Source organism: Pan paniscus, chromosome 2 (assembly GCF_029289425.2).
Source record: "Pan paniscus chromosome 2, NHGRI_mPanPan1-v2.0_pri, whole genome shotgun sequence".
Taxonomy (NCBI): domain Eukaryota; kingdom Metazoa; phylum Chordata; class Mammalia; order Primates; family Hominidae; genus Pan; species Pan paniscus.
In genome coordinates, this window is record NC_085926.1 from 126811642 (window position 1) to 126826124 (window position 14483).

Below are 14483 nucleotides of genomic sequence, written 5' to 3' on the forward strand. Positions count from 1 at the left end.
TTTTGCAACATATGTATATTTTTCTTTGTTTTACCTATGGGGATAATTTACAAAGGCAGTTGTTTCCAAATACCTTCTTGTGAAGCTGAATGCTAAGCAAGTAAATATCAACCACTGATGAAGAAACCAGGTGAGAGACCTTAGACAAGGTAAAATAATCTGAAAAGATGCCTGCAAATATTTTGCAGTTTAGACTCTACGCCTTGCAGAGTTTTGAGCTCTTTTTTCTTGATGTTGTGTTAGCAATGTAATCTTTTTTGGTGCTGAGCTTAGCTTGCTGAGATGAAAGGGATTTCTTTTTCTTCTCAAGGAGTTGACACAATGGAAGATGGAGGCATTTCCCAACACTGTGGTCAATGCTACAGTCGGGGAACAAGCAAGTCTCCCCCAAAACAGGGATCGGAGTTTTTAAGGATAATTTGGCGAGTAGGAGCTCGGGAAGTGGGGAGTGCTGACTGGTTGGGTTGGAGATGGAATGATAGGGGGTTGAAGTGAGTTTTTCTTGCTGTCTTCTGTTCCTAGGTGGGATTGCAAAACTTGTTGAGCCAGATTACCAGTCTGGGTGAAAAAGCAGAGTGGCATTCTTCCTGGAGGAAGATCTGTAGAGGGCCCATGTGCCACGTTCAGAGCACTGTTGGGCTGTGAGGTGCCAGGCATGCCCTGCCTCCTACGTGGGCCCCTATGGCCTGGCCTTGAAACCGCCACTGCAAAATTATAACCGAGACAATGAAAGAGATCTGACCTAACCAACTCCATCTTGCTTCTAACCTCCAAGCTGTCCTTGTTCATTCCTGAGCGTAGGCTGAACTAACCTTGGGAAGGAATGAGTTTATAGTTTAACTTCAAAACAAAAATAGCCCTTTCCCGGGAAAACAACAACAACAACAACAAAAAACAACCTCTTCTTGCATTGGACCAGTTGGCCTTTGGAGGACTAACAAATTTGCTATAAGATTAGAAATTACAGTTTAGAGGCCATACAGCCTTTGGTTGCAAGAGTCTGAACGTCCCCCAAATGGTTCCTGGGAATAACATCACTGTTGTAAAACCTACCACCACCCAGACTGGTAATCTGGCTCAACCAGTTCTGCAATCCCATTCAGGAACAGAAGACAGCACGAAAAACTCACTTCGACCCCCTATCAGTCCATCTCCAACCCGACCAATCATGCACCTCCCACTTCCCGAGCTTCTACTCGCCAAATTATCCTTAAAAATTCCGATCCGTTTTTGGGGAGACCGATTTGGCTAATAAAACTCCCTCTCCAACACACCCGGCTCTGCGTGAATTACTCTCTCTCTATTGCAATTTCCGTCTTGATAAATCAGCTGTCTAGTCAGCGGGCTGTAACCTTGGGCGGTTACAGCCTGGCCTGTCCCATCCCATCCAATAGTTCCCATCTCTTCTCAGCTCTCTCTGTAGTTTCTCTTCCTCCGCCTGCCTTTTAAGTTAGTGTTTCCCAGGACAGAGGTGACTCAGTTGTATCCAGACCGCTCTGTGACTGAACACCCATTTTCTTTTCCTTTTCCAAAAAATATATGTAACATACATGTCAACTAGGAACAAAACAGTATCTCAGGAATCCACCATCCAGTTAAAAATGGACCCTTACCCTTACCGTGCCCCTGCAGAGACCCCAATACAGCGCATTTCCCTCATTCTTTTGCTTTTCTCAAGTTTTACCACGGCCTCGTGGCCACAAGTGACAAAAGAGACAAGTGGAGGCAGCTGAGCCGGCCTTTAGGTTTCTGTACACAGGGAGATTTCCCATGGCTGGCATTTATGGAAACAACCGCTGGTATGTGAAAAACAGGTCCGTCACCGCCGTCACGACGGCCAGAGCTTATACCCGCCGAGATGCCCACGGCCCCGGGACTACAGTTTCCTCCGGCCAGCTCCTTTGGCCGCGCAAGCGCAGTGGGGCCGGCGGGAAGCGTAGGCGTGTGACGTCATCAGGCGGCGCGGGCCAGCCAGGTGCACGTGACTAAGGCCTTGGGCGCGGCAGGTGGTAGACTTCCCGCCCTTCTGGCCTCTCCATCCCCTGCTGCGGGGGACCGCGCAAGCGCAGTGAGTACTGCACGTTGTCGCGGGCCAGTAACGTCATCAGACGTGTGTGTGTCCCTGCGGCGCTAAGCAAGAAGGGGAGACTGAGGCTGAGGCTGGGGAACATCGGGCAGCATGAGCGGCTGCGGGCTCTTCCTGCGCACCACGGCTGCGGCTCGTGCCTGCCGGGGTCTGGTGGTCTCTACCGCGAACCGGCGGCTACTGCGCACCAGCCCGCCTGTACGAGCTTTCGCCAAAGAGCTTTTCCTAGGCAAAATCAAGAAGGTAACGCGAGCCCTGGGCGAACCCTTGCTGTCTGGCTCCCGCTTTTCACCCTCAGCTGCAAAACTGGTGTTGAACTTTGTGAGATTCCCCAAACCTGCCAGAGAGATACACCCTGCGGCCGAGGCGTGTTAACACTCCGGATTCCTGAGTTCCAGGAAAACCTTCCCAGAGAAAGGGTGAGACATTTCCAAGACGGGGGACCCTTGGAAATGTGGTGGTGACGTGTTCCAGCTAAATTTTGTCAGGGGAATTCGGAAAACTCTAGGCTAGGTAATTAACAAAGCAGCCTTCATCTCAGCTGGTCTGGTCTCGAAATGTGTGGGTCTTCCTCTCTGATTCCTAAACAGCTTACACCATGTCCCTCCTCAGTCACCTTCCAGCGCCCTGGGGCTTCCTTCCCCAGTTGAGCCCTAGCGCCTCTCCCTGCCATTGAGGTTCCTCAGAAATCTGGCTCCAAGATGCTTCCCAAGGGTGGCACAACCCAGCCAATAGTAACAGTTTGGTTATAAAACACTCATTGTCTTCTTAGAGTTGGAAGACTTGGGTTTGGTCTTGGCTCGTTGACTTTGAAACTCAGTTGTTTTTTTTTGAGACAGAGTCGCGCTCTTGTCGCCCAGGCTGGACTGCTCACTGCAGCCTCCCTCCTGGGTTCAAGCGATTCTCCTGCCTCAGCCTCCGGAGTAGCTGGGATTACAGGCGCCTGCCCGGCTTTTTTTTTTTTTTTTTTTTTTTTTTTGGTATTTTTAGCAGAGACGGGGTTTCACCATGTTGGCCAAGCTGGTCTAGAACTGACCTCAGGTGATCCGCCCATCTCGGCCTTCCACAGTGCTGGGATTACAGGCGTGAGCCACCGCGCCTGGCCAAGACTCAGTTCTTTCAGCCTTAAAATGGAGATAGTGTTGTGTCTCCTTCACAGATGTGTTGTAGAGCCCCAGTGAGATAAACAGTGCATGGAGAGTCTTCTTAAACTGTAGAGTACTGTGCAGCAGAAGAGAGAGCTGGCTTCAACACTTACTAGTCTTGTGACCTTGGAGCTGACGGCTGCACCTCCCTGTGCCTCAGTGCATTCATCTACAAAATAGGAATAAACACATTTCTTGCTCTTTCCTTTGTATTTCATTTTATCTTCTAAGGAAACCAACAGTATACTTGCTATTTCCTCGAGGTGCCCTGCTTTGAACTTGGCTGAATGTTGGCTGATCCTGTATCACAGAAGTTATTCCCTGGCTTCTCTTTGGAACATTCCTCTGAGGTTGTCAGGCTGATACCTTTATAGCAAGCAACTTTACAGATGAAGAAACTAAGACTCAGACTAAAAGCAGTTTGCCCAGCTAGAAAGTGCGGAGCTATGTCTTGAACATATTGGAAAACCTTTTACCCAGGACCTGGGGCAGTGTGGTGCTCTATCCTGGGACTTCCTGCTATCCAGCAGCATGGTGAAGAAGGAACACAGATCTTTCAGATCTGTTTCCATCTTTAAACTTCTGGCACTACCTGCCCTGCCCTGCCTTTACTCTCAGCTGTCAGCTTTGCTTCCCATTCCACTGGGAAAATCCATGCAGTCAGAGAACTTCACAGGCGCAGTTACCCCCTCCCCCTGCATATGTGCCGGTATTATCTACATTCTGTTACTGTGAACTGTCTGCTCCTGGCAAAACCAACCTCTCATTAGACCCCAGGCCTTCTCACCTACTCAAGGGTAATTCTTTCCTTTCTCTGCATCATTAACTGTTCTCTCTACTGGATCTTGAGCCCTTACCATTCAGGCATTTGTCCCTAATGGCCATAGAAGTCAGTAGTGACCTCTCTGTTATCAAATTGTGTGATCTGTTCTCAGACCTCATCCTACTTGACCCATCATTGGCATCTGACACCGTTCATCCTTCCACCCTGTTGACGCACTTTCTTCTCTGGTTTCTGAATCACTGTTCTCGCCATTCTCTGAATGTTCTAAATACTTCACTGGCTGATACTTCTCTGTGTCCATTGCTGGTTCTTATTCAGCTCCTTGACCGCTAAACAGTGACCAGTGTTTCCAACTAGCCGAGTTGGAATTTACTAAGGCTGGGTCTCGTTTCATCTACAGCCATCTGCTGGGTGACCTTATTTAGTGTCCTGGCTTTAAATATCATCAATATCCTGATGCCTCAAGTTTCTTTCTTCAGTTCAGATTTCTCCCTGAACTCTAGATTCCTTTTGCTTTTTCAGAGTTGGGGGCTTTCTCTGTCACCTGTGCTGGAGTGCAGTGGTGCCATCATAGCTCACTGCAACCTTGAACTCCTAGGCTCAATAGATCCTCCCACTTCAGCATCCCCAGTAGCTGGGACTACAGGCACGCCCTGCCACACCCAGCCAAGATTCTTTTTTTAATCTACCTTTGTACTCAAAAGCTGTACTAAGAGGTCTAACAGGCATTTGAGATTAATAGATCCCAAACTGAGTTCCTGGTTCCCACCCAATCCTGCTCCTTCCACCAGCCTTCTTTATCATAGTTAATGGTGGCTCTGTTGTTCCACCTGTTCAAACAGAACACCTGGAGTCACCTTGTACTCTTATTCTCCTAGTCCACTTCTAATTCCACAGAAGATCTGGTTTTCTCTACTTTTAGGTTTTTAGAATCTGACCACTTTTAGGCCCTTCTGCTGCTACTTTGGATCAGGCCAGTGTCATCTCTCACAGCCTTACTGGGATTAGAGCAGAAACATGGGACATGATGCTTAGAATCTCAGATTGTGTAGGCCAGTGGTTGTCACCCTGCCCTAAGCTGGACTCAAGCTATTCATGGAGTGTCCTGGAACTGCTGCAGGGATGGGTGGGAAGTTGAGTGGGTGGGATTTGGGTGCCTGTTTTCCCTATCAGCAGTCTCAGTCAGAGCCGCCTGCTTCTGTCTGTTTTACATATTTGGTTTCTGCACTAGATTTCTTTGAATAACAGGTTCCACTTTTTTAGATAATTTACAAACTGTTTATTGCAATTGAACTCTCCTCCCCTAAGGCATTGACCTGATTTGATAACATCAGGATCTTTCTCCCACGCCCCTGCAATCTCTCCTGTGTGGCAGGTTTTCTGTGGTTGTACCTGAAGGCCAATTAGTTGCCAGGCTGTCTTATCTGGCCTGCCCACTGGTACCAGAATGATCTCTAACACAGCCCATTGCACAAGACCCAAGTGTCAGTGAGCCTCTGTGTTCAGTGAAGGAGACTGAGCTTTGATATAAAAGGCTGCAGAGTGATGGAGCCATCAGCTTGTTTTTTTTTTTTTTGTCTTTTTTTTTTTTCCTTGAGACAGTGTCTTACTCTGTTGCCCACCCTGGAGTGCAGTGGTGCAATCACAGCTCACTGCAGCCTCAACCTCCCCAGGCTCAGGGGATCCTCCCACCTCAGCCTCCTGAGTAGCTGGAACTACAGGCGTGTGCAACCACGCCCAGGCTGGTTTTGAACTCCTGGGCTTTAAGCAATCCCCCTGCGTCAGCTTCCCAAAGGACTAGGATTACAGGCAGTAGCCACTGCAACCAGCTAAGCTTGTTTTTTTCTTTTTCTTTTCTTTTTTTTTTATGGAGTCTCACTCTGTCACCTAGGCTGGAGTGCAATGGCGCAATCTCGGCTCACTGCAACCTCCACCTCCCGGGTTCAAGCAATTCTCCTGCCTCAGCCTCCTGAGTAGCTGGGATTACAGGCGCGTGCTACCAAGCCCGTGTAATTTTTGTATTTTTAGTAGAAACGGGGTTTCACCATGTTGGTCAGGCTGGTCTCAAACTCCTGACCTCATGATCCGCCCGCCTTGGCCTCCCAAAGTGCTGGGATTACAGGCGTGAGCCACCGTGCCCGGCCTCCAAGCTTTTTTTTTTTTCTATACCACCTTCAGGGTGGTTTTGGAATGGATGGAGGCAGGGATTCCTTTAAGTTGGCTGTCACTTTTAGTTAGGGACTCACCTATAAGCCTGTGGTCCTGGGCGCAGAGAGGAGAAAGCAGTGCGAGCATATTGATAGAGTAGAGAAATCTGTTGGCTGATTAGCTGTACAAGGTCTGAGGAGAAGGTTGAGGTCTCCCCAAGACTTCTCTAGAACACTTGGTGAGAGGCGCCATGAGGACAGGTGATGCTTGGGCTTATAGCTCTGACTCAGGACATCACTGCTCAACAGCCTGAAGCCCACATCCAAAGCTCATGTCATGCTGGCAATTGAAGGGGTAGCAGAGCCCAAAAGTCCAGAGGGGCTCAGCACAGGGAGCAGATGTCTGTGAGCAGGAGAGACAGCGGCTGTAGGGATCGATGAGACTTGGTAAGCATGATGTGCTCTTGTCAGCATAGCATCTTTGAGCTCACACAATAATTGATGTAGAATTGTCCATTTCAGTAAGGAGTTTCCACATTCACTATCTTCCACGATTCTCACAAGGGCCTTGAGTAAATATTACCTGCATGTTATGGGTGAGAAAGGGGTAGTTTAGAGAGCTGAAGGGATTTGGTGAAGGCCACATAATTAGTAAGCCTGAAATCAAGGACCAGACCCCCAGGCTTCTAAATGTTAGTCTTGGGCTCCTTGTTTCATGGGACTATTATCATCCCTTATACTGAGAAGGAAAACTGATGAAAATCGGGAAGAACCTATTTGAACAGGGGAGGGAGATGGATGTGGGTGGTGGAGCCTGCACATAGTTTCTGTATCTCAGGAACCTTGTGAGGTTTGCTTTCCAGTTCCTTCAGTACGTCATGTCCCGCTGGCCAGGGTGGAGTGGAGCACATGTTTTTCCTTCCCTTTTAACTGATATTTCCATGATGGGAGTGTGCTAAAAATTAAATTTTTTAGAAAATATTTACTATTTTTAGAAAGAAGTTTTCCCATTTCCAGAAGTTAGCCAAGATGAACTTAATGAAATCAATCAGTTCTTGGGACCCGTGGAAAAATTCTTCACTGAAGAGGGTATGTATGGTTTTCTTTACCATTGCCGATTTCCATTTTAAGGGCTATTTGGTTGATATTTATATTAGAAGTGACATACATAGGAGAAGTCTTCTTGAGGGAGAAATGGTTTCCACTCATAATATTTTGCTTTAGGTTTCATCCCTATTGCCATTTAATTAAAAAACATCCAGTTAAATGCTTCTCATTGTATTTGTGGTTCAGGACCACTTTAAACATTTCCATACTGTTCCAGGCCAACACTTCCATAAGCTATAATAAAAATGAATAACTAAAAAAATTAGATGGCAAAAAGCCAAGGCCACACACCATACAAGCCCATGGAGCATGTGTTGGTTGTTGTGGCAGTGTACAGTTGCTCTTAGTGTTTCTAAAGGTTGAGTTTCAATTTCTGTACTTTGGTAATTGTAAACAAAGAGTGATTTGTGGACCAGCCACAGTTTGGCACCTGCATGGTGAGGCAGCATTTGACCTCAGGTCCCTCTCTCAGAGCTGTTGGCCGGTCCTCCAGCCAGGGCCTTGGTGGAGAGTTCAGTGATGGTGGATGGACAGCAGGTCTTCCCTAATAGTAGGATCCTGGAGAGCTTTTGTTTATATGAGTTTTATCTATCAATATTTGCCATCTTAGGGGTTATTTTATTTTTATTTTACTTTATTTTTTTGAGAAAGGGCCTAGCTCTGTTGCTCAGACTGGAGTGCGGTGGTACCATCTCATCTCACCACCACCTCCATCTTCCAGGCTCAAACAGCCCCCCCAACTTCAGCCTCCTGAGTTGCTGGAACTACAGGTGCGCACCCCCATGCCCAGCTAATTTTTTTGTATTTTTCATAGAGACAGGTTCTCACTATATTGCCCAGGCTGGTCTCTACTCCTAGGCTCAAGTGATCCTCCCACCTTGGCCTCCCAAAGGGCTGGGATTACAGGTGTGAGCCACCATGCCTAGCCCCTCTTAGAAATTAAAACTGAGAAATTTAAAATATACTGTGGGGCTGGGTGCAGTGGCTCACGCCTGTAATCCCAGCACTTTGGGAGGCCAACGGGGGCAGATCACCTGAGGTCTGGAGTTCAAGACCAGTGTAGCCAACATGGTGAAACCCTGTCTCTACTAAAAATACAAAAATTGGCCGGGCGTGGTGGCGGGTGCCTGTAATCCCGGCTATTCAGGAGGCTGAAGCAGGCGAATTGCTTGAACCCAGGAGGCAGAGATTGTAGTGAGCCAACATTGCACCACTGCACTCCAGCCTGGGTGACAGAGTGTGACTTTGTCTAAAAAAATAAAATAAAATATACTGTGTTCATTTGTTTAAAAATAATAAATCCATTACATGTTAACATAATATTTTTAATAAAAAATATTTTGTTTTTTGTTTTTCCGAGACAGAGTCTCACTCTGTCACCCAGGCTGGAGTGCAGTGGTGCAATCTCGACTCACTGCAACCTCTACCTCCCAGGTTCAAGTGATTCTCCTGCCTCAGCCTCCCAAGTATCTGGGACTGCAGGCATGCACCACCACGCCCGGGTAATTTTTGTATTTTTAGTAGAGATGGGGTTTCACTATGTTGGCCAGGTTGGTCTTGAACTCCTGACCTCATGATCTGCCTGCCTCAGCCTCCCCAAGTGCTGGGATTACAGGCGTGAGCCACCGCGCCAGCTAATGAAAAATATTTTGAAAAATAATCAGGCCAGGCGCGGTGGCTCACACCTGTAATCCCAGCACTTACGGAGACTGAGGTGGGTGGATCACCTGAGGTCGGGAGTTCGATACCAGCCTGACCAACATGGAGAAACCTCATCTCTACTAAAAATACAAAATTAGCTGGGCGTGGTGGTGCATGCCTGTAATCCCAGCTACTCAGGAGGCTGAGGCAGGAGAATCGCTGGAACCTGGGAGGCGGAGGTTGCGGTGAGCCGAGATTGCGCCACTGCACTCCAGCATGGGCAATAAGAGTGAAACTCTGTCTCAAAAAGAAAAAAAAAAGAAAAGTAAGTTAAAAAAAAAAAAAAATTGATGGAAAGAGTGACATTGGTTGAAAGTTATGCAAGTCCTTTTAATGTTTGGCTTATTAGAAGACAGCTGGATTCTCATACCTGTTTGTGCACGTAACCTCTGGAAAAGTCCACTGTGCAGTCTTTTTTTTTTTTTTAACTGTCTTTTTTTATAATCTTCACACATGCTTTTTGTTTGTTTGTTTCTGAGACAGTCTTGCTCTTGCTTTGTCACCCAGGCTGGAGTGCAGTGGTACGACCTCAGCTCACTGCAACCTCTGCAGTTGAAGTGATTCTCATGCCTCAGCTTCCTGAGTAGCTGGAATTACAGGCACGCACCGCCACGCCTGGCTAATTTTTGTATTTTCAGTAGAGATGGGGTTTCACCATGTTGGCCAGGCTGGTCTTGAACTCCTGACCTCAAATGATCTGCCTGTAATCCAAAGTGCTGGGATTACAGGTGTCAGCCACCGCACCTGTCCTGACACGTGCATTTAAAGCAAGAAACACACACTTCCAGGACATAGGGCTCTGTCAGCAATCACTGTCATCTTCGTATTTGCAGAGATGTAAATATATAAGAAACCGGCTGGGCACGGTGGCTCACACTGGTAATCTTAGCACTGTGGAAGACTGAGGGGGGCAGATTGCTTGAGTCCCAGAGTTTGAGACCAGCCTAGGCAATGGAGCGAAACCCTGTCTCTACTAAAAATGCAAAATATTAGCCGGGCATGGTGGTGCGCGCCCATAGTCCCAGCTACTTGGGAGTCTGAGGTGGGAGAAGGTACTCAAGCCTGGGAAGTCAAGGCTGTAGTCAGCTGTGTTCATGCCATTGCGCTCCAGCCTGGGCGACAGGAGTGAGACCCTGTCTCAAAAAAATAAAAAAAAAAAAAAAAAAAAAAAAAATATATATATATATATATGCAAGAAACCACTGCAAACCAAACCCACTCCCTCTCACAGGAACAAAGGTCTCTTGGAATAAATAGCAAATGCTGGAATAAAAACTGTGTTCATTCAGCTGCCATGATGTGAATTCAAAAAGGAAGTTAAATCCAAGGGCAAAGCAGAGAAAAGAACATACAAAAATACACCTATTTCATGTACATTCAAAGAGGAGGCTAATCACTGTGGACAAAGGGCCCTCTGGAATGACAGCTGTAGGCAGCCAGCAGTGCCACGGAAATAGAGGCACTGTCATCTGGAGACACAGAAAAATCACATCCTCCCACAACTGGCCTCTATGAAAACCAACCAGGACAGACAACCCTTCCCCAAAAGTAATGGCCAAGAATAAAAGCACAAATATTGCTGGAAATCCAAGTAGCCTGTTTTACTGCTTTGAGTGACTTATATGCAAACCTAAGACTTTTTTCTGAATCCTTGATCAAGATTTATTCATGTAAAGGCCGTACATAAATTCTGGGAACATGGTACTTTGGACTATATATTGGACTCTGAGCCAAAACACTAAATACACTACACTGCGCCCCACTGTACAGTCTTCGGAGAATTAGAATTTAAAAGCAAGTAACATCTTAAGTAGTTTTAGGCCAGGTATGGTGGCTCATGCCTGCAATCCCAGCGCTTTGGGAGGCCGACGTGGGTGGATCACTTGAGGTCAGGAGTTTGAGACCAGCCTGGCCAACATAGTGAAACCCTGTCTCTACTAAAAATATAAAAATTAACCAGGTGTGTTGGTGCCCGCCTGTAATCCCAGCTACTGGGGAGGCCGAGGCAGGAGAATCACTGGAACCTGGGAGGTGGAGGTTGTATTGAGCTGGGATGGCGCCACTGCACTTCAGCCTGGGTGACAGAGTGAGACTCCATCTAAAAAAAAATAAAAACTAGTTTTGATCCTGTGGGACCCCCTAGAAGCAGCTCAGGTCCCCCAGAACCTCTTTGAGAAGTGCCAAATTGTCAGCTGTCATTACATTGCTTGGTTTTTGTTTGTTTCTTATTTCACATCTGGTGATCACAAATTATATGTTGCTAGTTTTAAAAGTTGCTTATTTATATATAAACATAATTTATAATTTAGAAATACTTATTTCTGCTTCTTTTCCTAGTGTTTATCTTCCTATTTGTATCTTTTTTTAGCTCCCATGGTCTCTTGTTCTTTTATTTAAACTTTTCCTATGTGGTTTGTCAGGTTTTTTTTTTTTTCAGGATTAATTAAGGAATAATTGATTTACAATAAATTGCACACACTGTCATGTGTCACATAATGACATTCAAGTCAATGACAGACCATATATACAGTGGTGATCCCATAAGATCATCATACCATATTTCTACTGTATCTTTTCTATGTTTAGCTGTGTTCATATACATAAATACCATTGTGTTACAGTTGCCTACAGTGTTCAGCACAGTAATATGCTGTACAGCTTTTTTGTTTTGTTTTGTTTTCCTTAAAAAAAAAAAAAAATATTTAACAGTGAGATGGGGTTTCACTGTGTTGCCCAGGCTGGTTTCCAACTCCTGGGCTCAAGTGATCCTCCCGCCTCAGCCTTCCAAAGTGCTGGGATTATAGGCATGAGCCACCACGCCCGGCCTACTGTACAGGTTTGCAGCCTAGGAGCAATAAGCCATACCATATAGCCTAGGTGTGTAGTAGGCTCTGCCACCTAGGTTGTGTAAGTCCATTCTGATGTTCATACAGGGAGAGAATCACCTGACGCATGACTGTATTTAGAGAGTACCCCTCAGGAGCCATCAGTGCAACAGAGGAAGTGAACGTACTCATTACCCGTCAAAGTTTCCTCGTGCCTCTTTTATTTCCCCCCTGTTTCCAGGCAACTGCTGATCTGTTTTCTCTCACTATAGATTAGTTCGTATTTTTTGGAATTATATTATGTGTGATTTTGTCTGGCTTCTTTCTGCATAATTTTGAATTTCATCCATGGTGCATGTATTGGTAGTGCTTCCTTTTTAATGCTGAGTCATATTTCTTTCTATGGATATACCAAGATTTGTTTATCCATTCAAGTACGTCAACATAGGGTATGTATCCAGATTTTAGCTATCACCAAAAAAGTTGCCATAAACATTCCTTTTTTCCTCTTTTTCTTTTTTTAAGAGGCAGGGTCTTTCTTTGTTGCCTGGGCTGGAGTGCAGTGGTGTGATCATAGCTCACTGCAACCCTCGAACTTCTGGGCTCAAGCCATCCTCTGCCTCAGCCTCCCGCATAGCTAAGACTACAGGCACACGCTACCATGCCCAGCTAATAATTCTTAAAGTTTTTTGTAGAAATGGGTTCTCACTATGTTATTCAGGCTGGTCTCAGACTCCTGGGCTCAGGTGATCTTCCTACCTCAGCCTCTTAAAGTGTTGCGATTACAGGTATGAACCACTGCGCCTGGCCTGTATTTCCTTTTTTTTTGAGATGCCATCTCGACTCACTGCAACCTCAATCTCCCAGGTTCAAGCGATTCTGCCTCAGCCTCCCGAGTAGCTGAGATTATAGGTGCGTGCCACCACATCTGGCTAATTTTTGGTATTTTGAGTAGAGAAGGGGCTTCACCATGTTGGCCAGGCCAATCTCGAACTCCTGACCTCGGGTGATCTGCCCGACTCGGCCTCCCATAGTGCTCGGATTACAGGTGAGAGCCACCTCGCCCAGCCTGGCCTGTATTTTATTTTAGAAACTTTATAGTTTTGGCCGGGCGCAGTGGCTCATGCCTGTAATCCCAGCACTTTGGGCGGCCGAGATGGGCGGATCACGAGGTCAGGTGATCGACACCATCCTGGCTAACATGGTGAAACCCCGTCTCTACTAAAAATACAAAAAATTAGCCGGGCGTGATGGCAGGTGCCTGTAGTCCCAGCTACTCGGGAGGCTGAGGCAGGAGAATGGCGTGAACCCGGGAGGCGGAGCTTGCAGTGAGCCAAGATCGCACCACTGCCTTCCAGCCTGGGCGACAGAGCAAGACTCCATCTCAAAAGAAACTGTATAGTTTTAATTCAGGTTTAGAACTATGATTCATTCCAAGTTAATTTGCATTTCTTTATCAATTTTACAATTTTCAATGTCTGCAAAAAGGCCTACAATTCTTAAATGGTTGGTTTATCTTTTAGAGCAATTTTTTTTTTTTTTTTTTTGAGACGAAGTCTCACTCTGTCACCCAGGCTGAAGTGCAGTGGCGCTATCTTGGCCCACTACAACCTCTGCCTCCCAGGTTCAAGCGATTCTCCTGTCTCAGCCTCCTGAGTAGCTGGGAATATAGGTGCGCATCACTATGCCCGGCTAATTTTTATATTTTTTAAGTAGAGACAGGGTTTCACTATATTGGCCAGGCTGGTCTTGAACTCCTGACCTCGTGATCCACCCGCCTCGGCCTAAAGTGCTGGGATTATAGGCTTGAGCCACCGTGCCCGGCCAGCAATTTTTAAAATAGGAAAAAAGGATCTTGTGGTTACCCATGTAGTTACTGATTCCAGGGCTCTTCATTCTCTCATGTAGAGTCAGATTCCCTTTTGCTACCATTGCTCTTCTGTGGGAAGGACTTCCTTTCACTTTTCATGATGTGCAGCTCTGCAGGGGATGCATATTCTCACTTTTGTATGTCTAGAAAAGTTTCAGCCAGGCATGGTGGCTCATGCCCATAATGCCAGCATTTAGGGAAGCCGAGGCTGTCGGATCACCTGAGGTCAGGAGTTCGAGACCAGTCTGGCCAACAGGGTGAAACCCCGTCTCTACCAAAAATACAAAAATTAGCCAGATATGGTGGTGTGCACCTGTAATCCCAGCTACTCGGGAGGCTGAGGCAGGAGAACCACTTGAACCCGGCAGGCAGAGGTTGCAGTGAGCTGAGATCACATCACCGTACTCCAGCTTGGGCGACAGAGCGAGACTCCATCTCGAAAAGAAAAAGAAAAAGAAAAGTCTGTTTCATCAGAACAGGTTTCTGTGTTGACAGGATTTACCTTTCAGGCCATTAATTGTGTTGCTCTGCTCTCTTCCTGACTTCATATTGCTTCAAAAGAGATGTCTGCTTCCATTCTTTGTTCCTTTGTACATAGTGTTTCTTTCATCTCTGGCTGCTTTTCAGTGGTTTTTAGGAAAATTGATTATCACATTTATTTATGTAGTTTTTTGCACATTTATTTTGCTTGGAGTTGTTTGAACTTCTTGGCTCTGTGTGTTTATACTGTTTATTGAATTTGGATAAACAGTTATACACCCATACAGTGAATACTGAACAACAAAAAGTAATCAAGTATTTATACACGCAACAACACG

At 46.2% G+C, this 14483-nt stretch overlaps 1 protein-coding gene across 7 annotated transcripts in view; it reads left to right on the forward strand.

Annotated features, from left to right (window-relative positions):
- Positions 1-1967: 1967 nt before the first annotated feature.
- The window catches only part of ACAD9 (acyl-CoA dehydrogenase family member 9), a 33644-nt gene continuing 21128 nt past the window's right edge, over positions 1968-14483 (forward strand). For 2 of the 7 annotated variants that reach the window (XM_055110419.2, XM_034957306.3), the window contains exon 1: positions 2090-2329. Coding sequence is in view for 3 of the 7 variants with exons in the window: in XM_003829408.4 (XP_003829456.1) it covers positions 2180-2329; positions 7158-7251 (244 nt within the window). In the remaining 4 variants the exon portion in view is untranslated. Of the gene's footprint in view, positions 2506-7157; positions 7252-14483 lie in introns of all 7 variants that reach the window. The other 5 variants (XM_003829408.4, XM_063602566.1, XM_003829409.4 and 2 more) reach the window with 5 other exon arrangements.